At 41.2% G+C, this 14,277-nt stretch overlaps 2 protein-coding genes across 8 annotated transcripts in view; one reads left to right on the forward strand and one right to left on the reverse strand.

The window, feature by feature from the left end:
- pax6b (paired box 6b) overlaps positions 1-7,094 on the forward strand; it is a 23,807-nt gene extending 16,713 nt beyond the window's left edge. For 6 of the 7 annotated variants that reach the window (XM_017404055.3, XM_017404032.2, XM_017404071.3 and 3 more), the window contains 6 exons: positions 2,561-2,719; positions 2,955-3,037; positions 3,157-3,307; positions 4,691-4,803; positions 5,073-5,214; positions 5,899-7,094. In XM_017404055.3, coding sequence (XP_017259544.1) covers positions 2,561-2,719; positions 2,955-3,037; positions 3,157-3,307; positions 4,691-4,803; positions 5,073-5,214; positions 5,899-5,984 — 734 coding nt within the window. In that variant the 3' untranslated portion in view covers positions 5,985-7,094. The remainder of the gene's footprint in view (positions 1-2,560; positions 2,720-2,954; positions 3,038-3,156; positions 3,308-4,690; positions 4,804-5,072; positions 5,215-5,898) is intronic. The other variant, XM_017404078.2, reaches the window with a different exon arrangement.
- Positions 7,095-9,379: 2,285 nt separating this feature from the next.
- elp4 (elongator acetyltransferase complex subunit 4) overlaps positions 9,380-14,277 on the reverse strand; it is a 49,628-nt gene continuing 44,730 nt past the window's right edge. The window contains exon 10 of the mRNA XM_017440575.2: positions 9,380-11,403. Coding sequence (XP_017296064.1) covers positions 11,284-11,403 — 120 coding nt within the window. The 3' untranslated portion in view covers positions 9,380-11,283. The remainder of the gene's footprint in view (positions 11,404-14,277) is intronic.

Here is a 14,277-nt window from a genome sequence, read left to right on the forward strand (position 1 = left end):
GGGAGGGGAGGGGAGGGGGGGAGGGGGGATTGCACTTTGTGTCTCATTATGGCGACATGTAGGAGCGTGGAGGTGGCAGGGCTGATGTGGAAAATGTCCCCTCACACGTCGGCCCTGTAAAAGGGCCATGCAGGCCCAGGTTTGCATATATAAAAATAAATAAATGAATCACTTAATGAAAGAAATAAAAAAAAAATATACAAACAAAATAGCAGACATTTAGGATGGACAACATTAGGTCGGATTTTTCCGCGTCAAAGAGCAGAAATGCAAGCATCGGAATTCATCTAACCTAAACCAAAATGAACATTTATTTAATGACCATTTGGACACGTGTCGTCAACAGGCAGTAAAGTAGAAAATCATTTTAATTATCACAAATATTACCGATATATTATTATTATTATTATTACTACTACTACTACATTGGTTCGTTACATACTTATTTTTATGTTTTATCATCAGTGTTACATTATAAGCCTTTATAGTTTTTGATAATAATAATAATAATAATAATAATAATAATAATAATAATAATAATAATAATAATAATAATAATAATAATAATAATACGGTCAGTTTCTTAGATCTGCAGGTTTGGCTCAGCAGCTGTCTCTGTAAAGAGAAGAATCTGTTTTCCGTCAGACAGTGAAGTAAGCACATCTAAAGGTGACACGGAGAGTGGCAGGCCCCCCAAAAGAAGACAACTCTATCCAAAAAGGGACGAAGAGAAAGAAAAAGAAAAATCTTCTCCTTTCATCTCTTTCTCCTCGCTCCCTGGATATCTGTGGCTCCAAATCCCCCCCATCCATGGGATTTAAGTCTCTCACTTTCTCTTTCAGTTTTAAGCTGTTTCTCAAGAGCGTTTTGATCCAGTCGCAGCAGCTGAAAGGTGCCGCAATTGGTTCGGTATCTAACTCTCTCTCTCTCTCTCCCTCTCTCTTTTCTCTCTCTCTCTCTCTTTTGCTGCTGCTTTTCCGCCCCACTGGTTGAGACATCGTGATACTAAAGAATGAGTTTATTTCCCAGCGCTTTTATAAAGAAAACAAATCCCATCCCGTAGCGTCAGTGGGTCTGGCAGACGGATAATGGCTGCACATTCACTCCCCCTTTTTATCTATTATCGGGAGCAAAGAAACAAATAGCGTGGATACAAACTATTGGGGTCTATAGATGAATACTTGGTCCATTATGCAGCAAGGGAAACAGTCAGGAAACAATAACCATGTTTTCAGGTGAAGCAGCTGTTAACATTTGGTTTCCTGCGCTCTCTCCTCCTCCCCAAAAAAAGTCAGCTTTTTTGGGCGGCTGTATGCTGTATGTGGCCTAAATGTGGCTACTTTATTTTACAGGGTACAGGTGTGGCTAAGCAAGTCCCGCACCTGCTTCCAGTTTGCAGCAACCCCCTCAAACACCGCCCTGGAAACAAACAAACTCTGTGCGCAAACAGCTGAGCGCCACCAGCGCCTTATATCACATAAACGTCCTGTCGTCAGCGCGCCCGCTGCTTAATTTCGCATTAACTTCTCGGTGTGATAATGATGTCCAACAACAAGACAGACATTAGTCGATAAGCCTCGCCCTGTAACCGGAGGGGCCTTTGGGCCCACCGCGGACAAGCAGGAGCTGTGAATAGATTGGCCTTATTTTGGTTGTTCAGGGGGTTGCATGCTCTCTCCTCACTCATTTGTTTCCAATTGAAGACAGAAATCCTGACTGGCGTGTAGCTGGCCGGGGGACGTGATTAATGATGCTGGTGGATAAGGGTTAACACACTGGACTCAAAGCTCTGTTGACTGGGATCCTCGTGCGCACAATGCCAAAGCACTATAGCCTGCGCGCCTCCACAGAGAGAGGATCCTTTTGTCATCTCCTCCAATGGCCCCCTCCCTCCCCTCCCATATATTACACCCACAGAGGGCTCGCTGGTCCGTCCCTGGCTGTGTCCATAGTTTAATGGTTTCCCTTACTCCTGAAGGCATTGTATCATTCTGAAAAGCGTCTTCTCCTATTCAAAAGTTGGTGGTCACCTCAATGGCTCTACCAACGCCCATATGGGAGCGACCATTGAAGCGCTGCTCTGTCTTTAAAAAAAAGAGGGGGGGGCTGCAGAGTTTGGGGGGGTTTAATACATTTCATAGGCTCTGAAAGGAGGCTCGCCACATCTTGACACATTTCTCTTAACCTTTTGAGAACACAAACTATTGTTGGACCGCGATAAGAACCTCTCCCTCCCCGGCCTGTTTTTCCCACAATATTTTACAAACACTTAAACTGTTAAAGCTTTTTTCCCCCCCTCCCCCTTTTCCCCTGACTTGGCCTCTTTTCACGCAGGCACTCGTCTATAATCTGGTAACATTAGGAAAGAATTGCAATAATTCCTCCGATTTTGAATTAAATTACCCATGATGGGGGGGAGCCTTAATTAATGATGTAGCGCCGCGCTCTGTACAATTAGCTGTAGGCTGATGAAACACGAGGCCCGATAATTAATTATTCAATTAGCTTAAGTGAATGTATATTTCCATTAAGCGTTCCCCCCCCCCCCCTTCTCTTTCAGACGGCTGCCAACAACAGGACGGAGCAGGAGAAAACACAAACTCCATCAGCTCCAACGGCGAGGATTCGGAGGAGACACAGATGCGTCTGCAGCTCAAGAGGAAACTGCAGAGAAACCGCACGTCCTTCACACAGGAGCAGATCGAGGCTCTAGAGAAAGGTCCGGCAGTCAGCGGATAAATAATCCAAAAATTTAAATGATCATTACCTCTTTGAAAGCAGCTGATTTATAAAACAATAGAAGCCAAACCCCTCCTGATAACGCAAGATGATGTCATTTTCAGTGCGTAAAGGCACATTCTTTCCCCTCTAAACGCGCGTTTAACCAGCTGCTAGTTCTGCAAATATTCTACTGCTCTTTTAGTTATTTACTAAAAATCATGCCTGCGTTACAGAATTTGAAAGAACTCATTATCCAGATGTTTTCGCGCGAGAGAGACTAGCGGCAAAAATCGACCTGCCCGAGGCAAGAATACAAGTGAGTGAATGCTTTTAATTTTTCTGAAATTTCTGAAAGCCTACAAAACACATGTTAAAATGATTGTCTTTGTGTAAAATAAAATAAAATAATAATGAAGGTATTTGTTTCTATTAAAGGTATGGTTCTCAAACAGAAGAGCAAAGTGGAGGCGAGAGGAGAAGCTGCGGAACCAGCGTCGGCAGGCCAACAACTCCTCCAGCCACATCCCCATCAGCAGCAGCTTCAGCACCAGCGTTTACCAGGCCATCCCACAGCCCACCACACCGGGTAGGGGGCCCACCACACACGGTGCTCACAGGACACCTCTAAATCCTAGATTTATTCTGACTGTGTGCCATTTGCTCAGTCATTAAAGCTGACAAAATATCTATAATATAGATATTTATAGACATATGGTCCACTCGTCATATAAACTGTATTGTTGCTCCAATGAGTTCTGTAGTGGCACTCTGTAAAATATATTATTTCAACTCAGTGTTTGATGCCAGTTTGGCAAATCACTGGTGAAGTTGTGTTCAATAAAATAAAGTTATCAGTTAACAAAGCTAAATTACTGAATCTAATTGTATTTCATCAACCAAATTTTAGACATGATTTAGGCAGACTGGTAAATTCAAATATTTATGTCATTATAGTTTCTAAGCCTTGATTAAAGCCGCCCCCTCAGCCCTATTTCATCGAATTTGAGACACTTTTAGTTTTTGTGATTTTTGGTGCAGCTGAGTTAAATATTGAACAAATATTATTAAACCAAACAGGCCTTAATAGTTATGATGTAAGTAATGTTGTCTTCGCTTATCTAATTTAATAATTAAATGTTATTCAGTTGAACACACATTTTCGACTGATTGATTTGGAGATTCAAACATTTGGCATTTAATTGAAGGTGAACAGCACACACATCTTCGGCAGGCTGCTCAGCTAAAACAGCTGAATGGACATAGCAGAACCAGCACACACTGTGTGAATAATCCTCTAATTTGATTGTGTCCACATTAAATTAGAGGAGTACTCACATGGTGAGTGCTGGTTCTGGTAGAGTCAAACATTTACACAAAGCAATTTAATCGGTTTTCAAATCTAAATCATCTAAAATAACACAGATATTTACAAAAGAAATAGATAGGTAACAAAAACATTGTTTTTTTTTTTAGAATTGGGACAGCTCTTTCGCTCAGATTTATTTATAAATATTAGATATTACAGCACATATTTAACTGGCTGTGTGTCAAATAAATTAATCCATATGAAATATCAAACTATTTTATGTGACAGTCTGCAGATTTATATAAAAGAGGGGGGAAAGGCCTTTGCTCTACTCTAGTTTAGCTATGGAAGCGCCTGTGCTTCTCTTTTAATGGATGATTGAGCAAAACTTCACAACTGACTATCTGAGTAATTATCAAATCAGGCACGAGGGCACACCGTCAGAGCTGGAGCTCACGCTCACCCGTCAATCACCCGAGACACACACGGTACAGTATGTGTCTGGGCCTATCAGCCTGTCAGATAAGGCCTCACCCTCCACACACGCACCACTGAACTGCTAATGAGATGAGCTCTCACACCGGAGGACTGCTTGTGTGTGAGAGTTTCTGTGCTTTCAAACTCTTTTTTATTTTATTTTTTCCCCTTTCTCCCTACTCGCAGTGTCTTTCACCTCGGGGTCAATGCTGGCTAGACCTGACTCTGCACTCACAAACACCTACAGTGCGCTGCCGCCCATGCCCAGCTTCACCATGGCGAATAACCTACCTATGCAAGTAAGTATGGGACTTTGTAAATATGCCGGGAACATTTTGTGCCAAATAATTTCATTGTAAAGGTAAATAATACCCGCTGAGAGTTATTTCAAGTCCTAACTAACCCTTACAAACAAAGTTCCTTAAAGTCTTATTTCTCAAATCATTACTTTTTGGCAAAACAACAGAAAAATATTAAAAGTGCACCAAAGACATGACATAAAATAAAACATGAAAAACTTAAATCTATGGTTGGCTAAGCTAATGTAACGTTTTCTCCTCATCTGTAGCCCAGCCAGACCTCCTCTTATTCCTGCATGCTGCCTACCAGTCCGCCTGTGAACGGGCGGAGCTACGAAACATACACGCCCCCTCATATGCAGGCACATATGAACAGCCAATCAATGACCACTTCTGGTACCACCTCAACAGGTAGGCAGAAAAGTTCATTGTTTACCAACATCTTTGGGAACTAACACAACCAAACAGTGCACTCGGAAGTATCTGCCACCTCTTTCGTAATTACGGGGGGGTACTGCATCTTTGATTCACGACCCTGTCACGATGGCTTTACCTCTCCATCCCGTCTATTCGAGAGACTCCATCGTTTAAATGTCTGAGGGTCAATACTTTCTCCATCTGATATCATTTTCTCCCTGCAGGAGCATGAACAGCAGTTCATTTCATTGCCACTCCAGGCCATCATGTCAACCCCATGACTCCAGCACATAGTTTAGTTCCACCCCATTAGGGTGCTGTTTCAGAGAGCCATATATACCGGTTATAGTCATGAAGAGTTAATCATGCATAACCACATTTCCTCTGTGCTAAATTGCTAATTAATTTGATTCATTTGCTGTTGTACTCTCGCTGTTTAAATGCCATTGCCGTGGCCTCAATTTATCGAGCATGCAAGAGTTTTACATTGCCACCGTGTGCAGAGCATTGTGGCTCACTGCAGCACCACGCTTGTCCGCTTATTTTACAAGCTTTTAAAGTACAATGCAATGTCTTGACTGTGCATAAAACATAATTTTTTTATTCCGATTTCTGAAGATATTTTAGTTTGATTTGGTTTCTATTGACTTATTTCCCCTTTCTTTTTGGTCTCCGCAGGACTCATCTCTCCTGGAGTGTCTGTCCCTGTCCAAGTCCCAGGGAGCGAGCCTGACATGTCTCAATACTGGTCAAGACTACAGTAGAGAGAAGAGCTACTTCACCCTGTAAGCACCCGGTCCACCATCGCCCTCACGCATACACGGCACAGGACAGTGAGGAAGGCATGAGGACACAGACGAGAGAGACTCTGAGAGAGCTTTGGGACGTCTGGGCTTTGTTTTTCCGCTGGGACAGTGCGCTGTTATGTAGCTCTGTTGGCACATTCAAACAAGGACTTGGAAGAAAATCCAACGATGGAAAGCCAGAAAAAAAAGGACCTCTGTAAAGTGCCCGGTGTTAAATTTTTATGGAACAAAAACTTATGTTTTTTTTTTTCTATTTCCAACTTCAGTCATTGTTTCCTTTTTTCTCTGATGTGTTTGTAAATGGCCATTTGTATGTTAATATAAAAAAAAAGAAAAAACAAGATCAAGAACTGATAGATGGACTGCTAGAAAACCATGTTGGTTTTGCGTTTGTTTGCGAGAGGAGAACCCGAGAGATTCTGCCATGACTATCTTTTAATCTGCTTATATCGAGACTTTCTACCAGCCTTTGCATGGTCTTTGGACATTACTGCATATCATTAAAGATGAAAAGCTGGAGGGAAGACTCTTACTGTGACGAAAAAAAAAAAATCTATTTATTGGTCCTATTTCATAAGAATGGATATTTCGTGGAAGAAACTCAAACTCGATCCACCCACTGAGGCAGCGGTCTAGGCTCCTGACATGGGCCTGCATTCGCTTTTTTCATTAGACACGGATCACTATCAGCAGCTCCAAGTGTGGAAAGATGGTGTAACAGTGGAACACATCTTGCACCTTGTGCTTCTGTGGTTGGATTGACTCTAGATTACCACCAGGAACATTACAAGTGGAAAACAGGTGTAAAAGGATACCTGTAGTCTGTAAATGGTAGACCGGCGTCTTCGATATAATCCAGTCTGTTTATGTCAAACTGTAAAGTACTTGTCTTCCCTAGAAATCTTCCAGAAAGATTTCTCCAATAAAAGTTGATTTCATTTATATCCCCAAGAATATTCTATAAATGTTCCATGCATCATGAAATACATTTCTTTAGGGTCAGGTACAATTTGTCTCCTAGGTATAGTTGTAATATAGTGTCCTATGGTCAAAAAAGAAAAAAAAAAAGTGCAACTAGAAATATTTAATTCCTATAATTATGATTAAACATTGCTTGACAGAGTTTTAAACTTAAGTGTTTGGCAGTTGTTTACAAGTACATATCAGATTTAATCATTGTTGATTGTAAAACAGACCAAAGCCTTTGTATTTCATCTACACAATGTTTTTTTTTTCTTTTTAAATTTTAGTCTAGTGTTGCAAAATTTTTTGGAAGCACGTTTCGTTCAATTGCATTGGCTTCGAGTTGGGAAGACTGCCGTCGAACCCCGCAGTCCTTATTTATAATTAAAGACCATGGGAGGGTTTTTCTAGCATCATCTGTCATGCTCTTTTGAGTTTTGCATTTTCATTTCAGTGTGTACGAAGAACATGGACACATACCGGGTTCACGTCTGAGCATCGCTTCTGAGATGAAACACGCTGTCTCTTTAAATATTTCAATTTAATTTTATTTAAAATGGAGCTTTTTAAATGTATTTTGTGAAAACTATAAAACATTTTGTACAGTAAAAATTGTGTCTTAAAGAAAGCCTTTTTCCCCCCTGTTTTCTTGCCTGGTTGATGTGTCAGTTTTTACAGTGCAAGAACAGACAACGTTTTACCAGAACAAAACGGTTCCCATAGATTTAAGCACCTCCAGTGTTCTTCGAAACCACCGAAACAGATTTTTAAACGTGTAACAGCAGTTCAAATTCTCACAAGCAGAGGCGTCAAAAATAACAAACCTCTCCTGATGTATGGGGCTGAACCAAGTCGACACAGACCACACAACAAAACACCACCGCACAATGAGAAAGGTCAAGCAATTCACCATCGCTGGCTCTTGTTTTAGTAGAGTTACGATAGTATGAAGAAAAAAATACAGAGGCAACAACAAGGAGGAGGAGGAGGGAGCAGAGAGAAAGGAGGGGGGGAGAGAGAGAGAGAGAGAGAGAGAGAAAAAAAAAAGTTGTGGGATAAAGCAGTCAGTGCCCAGAGCGAGGCAGAGGAGCGATTGTGTGGCAGAGTGAGTTATTTTGCTTCACTTGCTGCCTCAGCAGGGGGGGTCGTGTGTGTGTGTGTGTAGATTTTAAAGGGGGTGTGTAGACATTGAAAGACCGTCTCTGTAAGGGCAAAATATCCAGGAGAGAGTGAGGTCAGGTAACATTCACACAGCATGCAACAGCACCAAGCGTCTATCGAAATTGATTAATTGAATTTACACGTCTCACTCCAGATTTAATGGCTCCATCACAAGTTGGAAGATTAATCAGATTCTTTAAAATAATTATTTTTGGGGGGTTAACGCAATTTCTCTATTCATTTACTCCACTTTATCACACAAACGGAGGAACAGCGTTCGGAGTGCAAAAAGAGAAGCAGGCAGAGCAGAATAGACAGAGGAGGAACATTAATAATTACAGAGAGAGAACGAGAAATAGATTCAAAATGCAAGGACTGCAATCAGTGGGAGCCTGAATAATACACATCCTCCACATGAAATGGTTTAAATGTAATTTTCACTCACTACAAAGTCACTGAGTTTCTCCAGAACTCCTTTAGAACTTTTCTGCTTTTTGATCTGCTCTCTGATTAGACCGGATGACTTTAACTTAAACCTGAATTCCAACAGCTGTGAACAGAAGCTGGGACTTAAACTCTCTGCTGTGTGTGAAGTGTGTGTGTTAAGAACATTAAGTAGGATATTTCTTACCTAACTAAGCATTTTTAAGCCTGCTTATGACTGGAATAACCACTATCCAACCTGAAACACACATCCGGACATTGATTTATTTTATTAAATTAAACTTTTTTTTAATGGGTGTTCAGTTAAATGCTGGCTTATTTTTCTTACTTGAACAGTATTATTGTGTGGAAGGCCTCCAATAACAGAACTTCAACTGTTGGAAAAAAGCTTTGGCTTTGGTTAAGAATCAATAGGACACGAGTATCTGCTGCCAAAGGCTCAATCATACAACTGAATTTACTGTTCTCGTTCCCATCTTTGTCATTGTTTTGCTTTCGCTGAGGAGTGTTTCAAAAAGCAGCAACTGCAAAATGTGCCAACAGCGGCACTGATTAATTTCCTACAAATTGCATTTATAATAATAATAAACAAAAAGCTACATGATTACTGAAGGTTTTTTTATCCTTATGTTTACTCCCTTTAAGATCTAAGGCTCTGTTAAAATAGAAGCACTTTTAACTTGCAGAAAAGACAAAAAAGATTTTCTGAAAAATTTAACAAAATAATGTTAAAATTTGTCAGCCAGTGACAGAGGTGAGCAAATAAAAAAATACAATTAAAAGTGTAAAGTTTTGGCTTTTATTGTAGATTGTATGCCCTATAATCAATCAGCACCTAAATAAAAAAAATGCTACATTTACATTAGACTTTTAAAAGTCATGTTTGGTTTGAGAGAAATTTTCACATTAAATAATCCATCCAGACTGCACAGATTAAATTAAATGAAAATTCTTGGTTCTTTGAACACCTTGTTTAAAAAGACCTCAAGTGATCGATCAATGCCACCAGCGGTTATGTTTTTGGCTCTTTCAGACATGGCTGATGATAGTAAACTTATAGCTGATTGCAGGTAGATGCTCAGCTGAAGGCCATATCTGCTTCAAAAAAATAAAAATAAATGTTTAAATGCTTTATTTTAAGTACTGGAACTGGCATCGTTTAATAAAATATTTTAATGTGCATAAACCAAATGGAAATGATAAAACTTAGTTTGTCACTTTAAAAGTAAAAATCAAATCACAACATTTCTGAGCTGACAGGTGAAAATGAATCAGAACAATGGCAAACAAACAAGCAAGAACAATGGCAAACAAACAAGCAAACAGCTGGTAAGGCAACATAAAAACATGGCAAAATGAATTTATTCTTTTTTCATCCTAAACATGACAACACTTCAACACCAATAACCTGGAGAGTTGTTTTTATCTGGAGCTTTTGATCATCTGTGTAAGTGACCTGTGCATGTCATTATCTCTCTCCTGAACCTGATATAAAGGTGCTCCGTCGACGTAAAACAACAACAACAACAAACTGTCAGGTAACTCATCTTTCCCCAAACACATGTTGCAGATGCTTACAGATTCTGCCAAGCTTCAACAGGCAAAACAATTCAATGTGGCATCGGCCTCAGACTGAGGAAAACAAAAATGAAACATTTAATTTTTCATGCTGACTCTTTTTATGCTTTACTCCGTGTCACCGTTTGACCTAATTTGTTCTTTTTGGGGCTTGTCGTGGCAGCGCAGCTCATCCAGCAAACACAGCAGATGAGGTGTGAAGCCTGCGCCTGAAACCAGCTCTCCTGCCCTCTGCCCGCATTTCTGTTGTGATCTGCTTAGCGGATGCGGACGCCACTCACCTGCACCGACTCAGGGTCACATGAAGGCAGAGCTGCACAAACCTGAAACCAGTCAGGTAATAACATCCTCACTTTGTTTTCTTCTCTGAGATCATGATGTAGCGCAGTAAAGTAAAATCTGAGAAGAAAAAACATGTAGGGTTCTGCATACCTATTGTTCTTTTTTAATTCATTTCACAAAAGCACTCTTCAGTATTCAAGAAAATAAATTGTATTTGCAGAATGATGTAAAGGGTGAAGCGGCGCAGCAGATGCTTCTTGTTTTGTAAAGTCAACCCGAGATTAATTATTTAATGTTTGCCAAGATGGAGAGAGTTTGTATGAACACTATAAAATATTTTATGATTCCACAAAATCCCTGGAGGCAGAGGAAAACAAAGAGAACAACCTAAATTTGACCAATTTTAAATAATTCCCCCACTCAGATTTTAACTGGGTTAAGAAGCAGTTACTTAACCAGTCATATGAATTTGTCTAAAATTTAGAAACACCACATGACTCATTCTTTTTGTGGAGGAAGAAAAAAAAAAAGGCTCATAATCCAAGAACAAAACTTCTTCTGACAATGTGAATTATCAGCTGTTTAGGTAAAAAAAAAAATACCATTAGGAGTTGTACAAAAAAGGCTTGAAATCAAAATGTAAAGGTGGCTGTTATAAGCAGACGTGTTGTGGATGTTTAGATCTTCACTCCTGGCTGAGTTTGTTGGCCGGCTGCGGCTATCCCAGTTGACATTACGTGGGCAAGAGAACATCCTGGTCACTGCGGCAAAGAGGACAGTGGCTGTGGCTTTCTGGTTGTTTGTTTCTCATGGTGACTGTGCGAGAGCTTTAGAAGTCCAGGTGTTTGGTGCCGGATGTGCCCGAGCCGCAGGCTGAAGTGGCTCCTGCCAGCTCCCCCCTGCTCACACGACTCACCGTCTCGGACAAGTCCGGAGGCAAATGTAATCGCTACAGAAATCAGAGTTGGGGAGGGAGACAGAGAGAGAGGGGGGAGGCAGAGTGTTAGAGGGCTTGTATGGAGCGAAACAGAAAGCACTACAGTAGATCCGCATACAGTAGACGGTTCACTTCAGTGGTGCTTATTCACAGAAAGCCATGCTGGGGTTGAAATTGCATTAGATGCTTCAGCACTCCTCTTAACACTGGAAACACAGAGTAAATCTGCAAACCCTGCTGCTAAATGCTTCGGAGAGCTTTAGGTCTGTTACACCTCAAAGGCATATACTGTATGGTACCTGCGTATGGGATTTTTATGTTCTGGAAAGTTTTGTAAAATCATACATTAAAGTGGAAAGAGAAAACGTGTGATTTGACACAAAAGGGCGAGGGAAATCCACATGAATGTTTGCGCTGGTGTTGACTGCTTTATTTTAGAACAGATGATTATGTTCAGCAAAGGCCAGAGTCATTACAATCAAAACTTTAGCCGTTTCACAGCAAAGCTTATCTGTAAAGCCGACTCAAAGCACAATAATACTAAGAGGTTAATGAGGGCCACTCATGTAAACCCCCCTTACATCAACATGCTAACTATTACTAAGCTTTACAAGGGCTACAGTGCTCTGTTCTCACCAGAATCAACATGAAAGGCCACCAGTGGACTTTTGCGGACAAAGTCTTGAAGAGCACTTGAGAGCGTGAGAGGAGGTGAAGTATCTCCCGAGTCAAGTGTGCCCTCCGACAATGGTGTTGAGTAGCACATTGCTCGAGTGTCTGTCAAGGAAGTTAAATCAGAATACAGCCATTCTGGGGACAAGAGAGGTTAAACCCTGTAATTTGCTCCTGAAAGAATCTGCCATGACATCTGAAACCTGCTGGTCAAAGCCTGCGCTCCCACCCAGTCCTCTAAACCTTCCCCTGCCTGCCACATCCTCAACCCCTCCAGACATCCAGCTTTAGGAGGGCTTTTCCACTCCCACAGATACTTATCTTTTTCTAAACGACTAGATGTTTGAGTACGGGGTTTTAAGAGCATCATTACTAAGAGATAATTCAAGACTACATAATGTTCTTCAGCCCTTTAGGGGAGACTATTTCCACCTATTATTCAGCATTGTTTTATCACTGATGTTCATGTGTGATATGAAGCCTTGGGTTCCTGCTGCTGAAGTTGACATTTCAAACAGACATCTTTCTCAAGTATTGTCTTTCCTACTAAACATATGTTTCACAGAAAACTGCAAAAAAAAAAAAAAGAAGGGGAGGCGTTTTTGAGCGGCTAGAAAATTATTTGAGGTAGGTAAGACAGTTAGGACACAGCTGCAAATAAATTCAAAATGGTAAAGGAGAAAAGGAAATGTGGCGTAAAGGCTTTAATTTCCAGAGTGAGAAAGAGTATGAGGTTAAGTCTTAGAGACACAATAACTTTGACTTTTTCCCTTTCACATGCACACATTCATACAAACTTATATACTGGATTGCCAGAAGCTCTGCACAAGTTCCGTCCCTGCCAACCCTCACCTGGGTAACCTTTCGTGTCTTCAGCTCACTCGAGTGTGATTGAAAAAGAAAAACAATGCATTGATCAAGCCTGGACTCACTTCTGCTTAGTGCACTGCAGCAGAAACATGGCAGAGAGAAGGGTAGGAGAAAAATCAATCACATATACATCATCCTCACTGGGTGAGTTAAAAAAAAGGAAAAACACATCACACCGTTGTCTGGCTGCCATGCACCCATGAGCCTGGCTGTGCTGTGTCTCTTTGGCTCTGCGCTTTGGGAGCCCACTGAGCATGTGCAGAGCGAAGGTCAAAGCAATCCAGAAGTGAAGCTCAGCTCTTCTAACCTTTCAGTTCAGGGGCAGATGAGAACAATCAATGGCAACATCAAAGTTGGAGGGAGGAGCAGACAAAACCAATCGATCGGTTTGACACTGTCAGAGAAAAGACAGCCTTGTATCAGCCAACAACCATTGTATACGTCAGTAACAGGTAATGTTAAAGCTGATAACTTAGCCAATTATGAATGCCATGAATACTTGTTCTATGGTAACTTCCAATTCAAATAAACAAATTTCACTTCATTGTTAAAAGGAAGCATCCAATAAAAGGACCTACCATTTGTTTTTTAAAATTTCCACCAAAGTTTAATTCCAGAGTCGGGATCTCTTTAGCAGAGCTCCCTTAACTACTGGTATTGTTATCGAATGAATGGAGTTTAGCACAGGAATTGGAAAAACATGGTCAGTCAGGCTCTGAGTCGGCTTCCCTATGACCTGCACACCCCATGATGTAAACAAGGACATCCGGAAAACCCTCAGAGGCATAGTGGGGTGTGTGTGTGAAGTCTTTCTCTGCTGCCTGGCAACCTTCATGAGGGTGGAGAAAGAAAAGAAAAAAAAATAAGACAGGGGTGGTGGGGGCGATGAAGGGTGTTGGATTGGGGGGTGGGGGGGGGTGAAAATGGATGTGTGCCACAATGTTAGTGTGATTATATGTGCGTGTGAGTGTGTGTCAGAGCTGTGATGTCAGTGTTTTCTCCCTGGTGGAGAGCAGGGGTAAAGGTCTGTGGTTCAGCTCCGCTCTACAGCCAGAGGGGCCTGGGCCATGCTGGCAACAGAGTGAGCGGCGACAAAGCTCCAAACGAGCGCTAAGCACTTCAAATGAGCCCTCAGGGCCGCCCCAAAGACTAGCTTTGCCTAAGAGGGTTACTGATATCTCTTCACAATGGGCAATTTCCTTCAGCTTATAAACATCCAAAAGATACGGTTTTTAAGAAGAACAACAAATCATGTGGCTTGATTGTCTATGGACTCCACATATAGCTTTACTTGTGGATATGCCATTTGTGGTTGATGGGTTAGAAAAGATGCCAAACTGCCAT

The sequence above is a fragment of the Kryptolebias marmoratus genome, linkage group LG15 (assembly GCF_001649575.2).
Source record: "Kryptolebias marmoratus isolate JLee-2015 linkage group LG15, ASM164957v2, whole genome shotgun sequence".
Taxonomy (NCBI): Eukaryota; Metazoa; Chordata; class Actinopteri; order Cyprinodontiformes; family Rivulidae; genus Kryptolebias; species Kryptolebias marmoratus.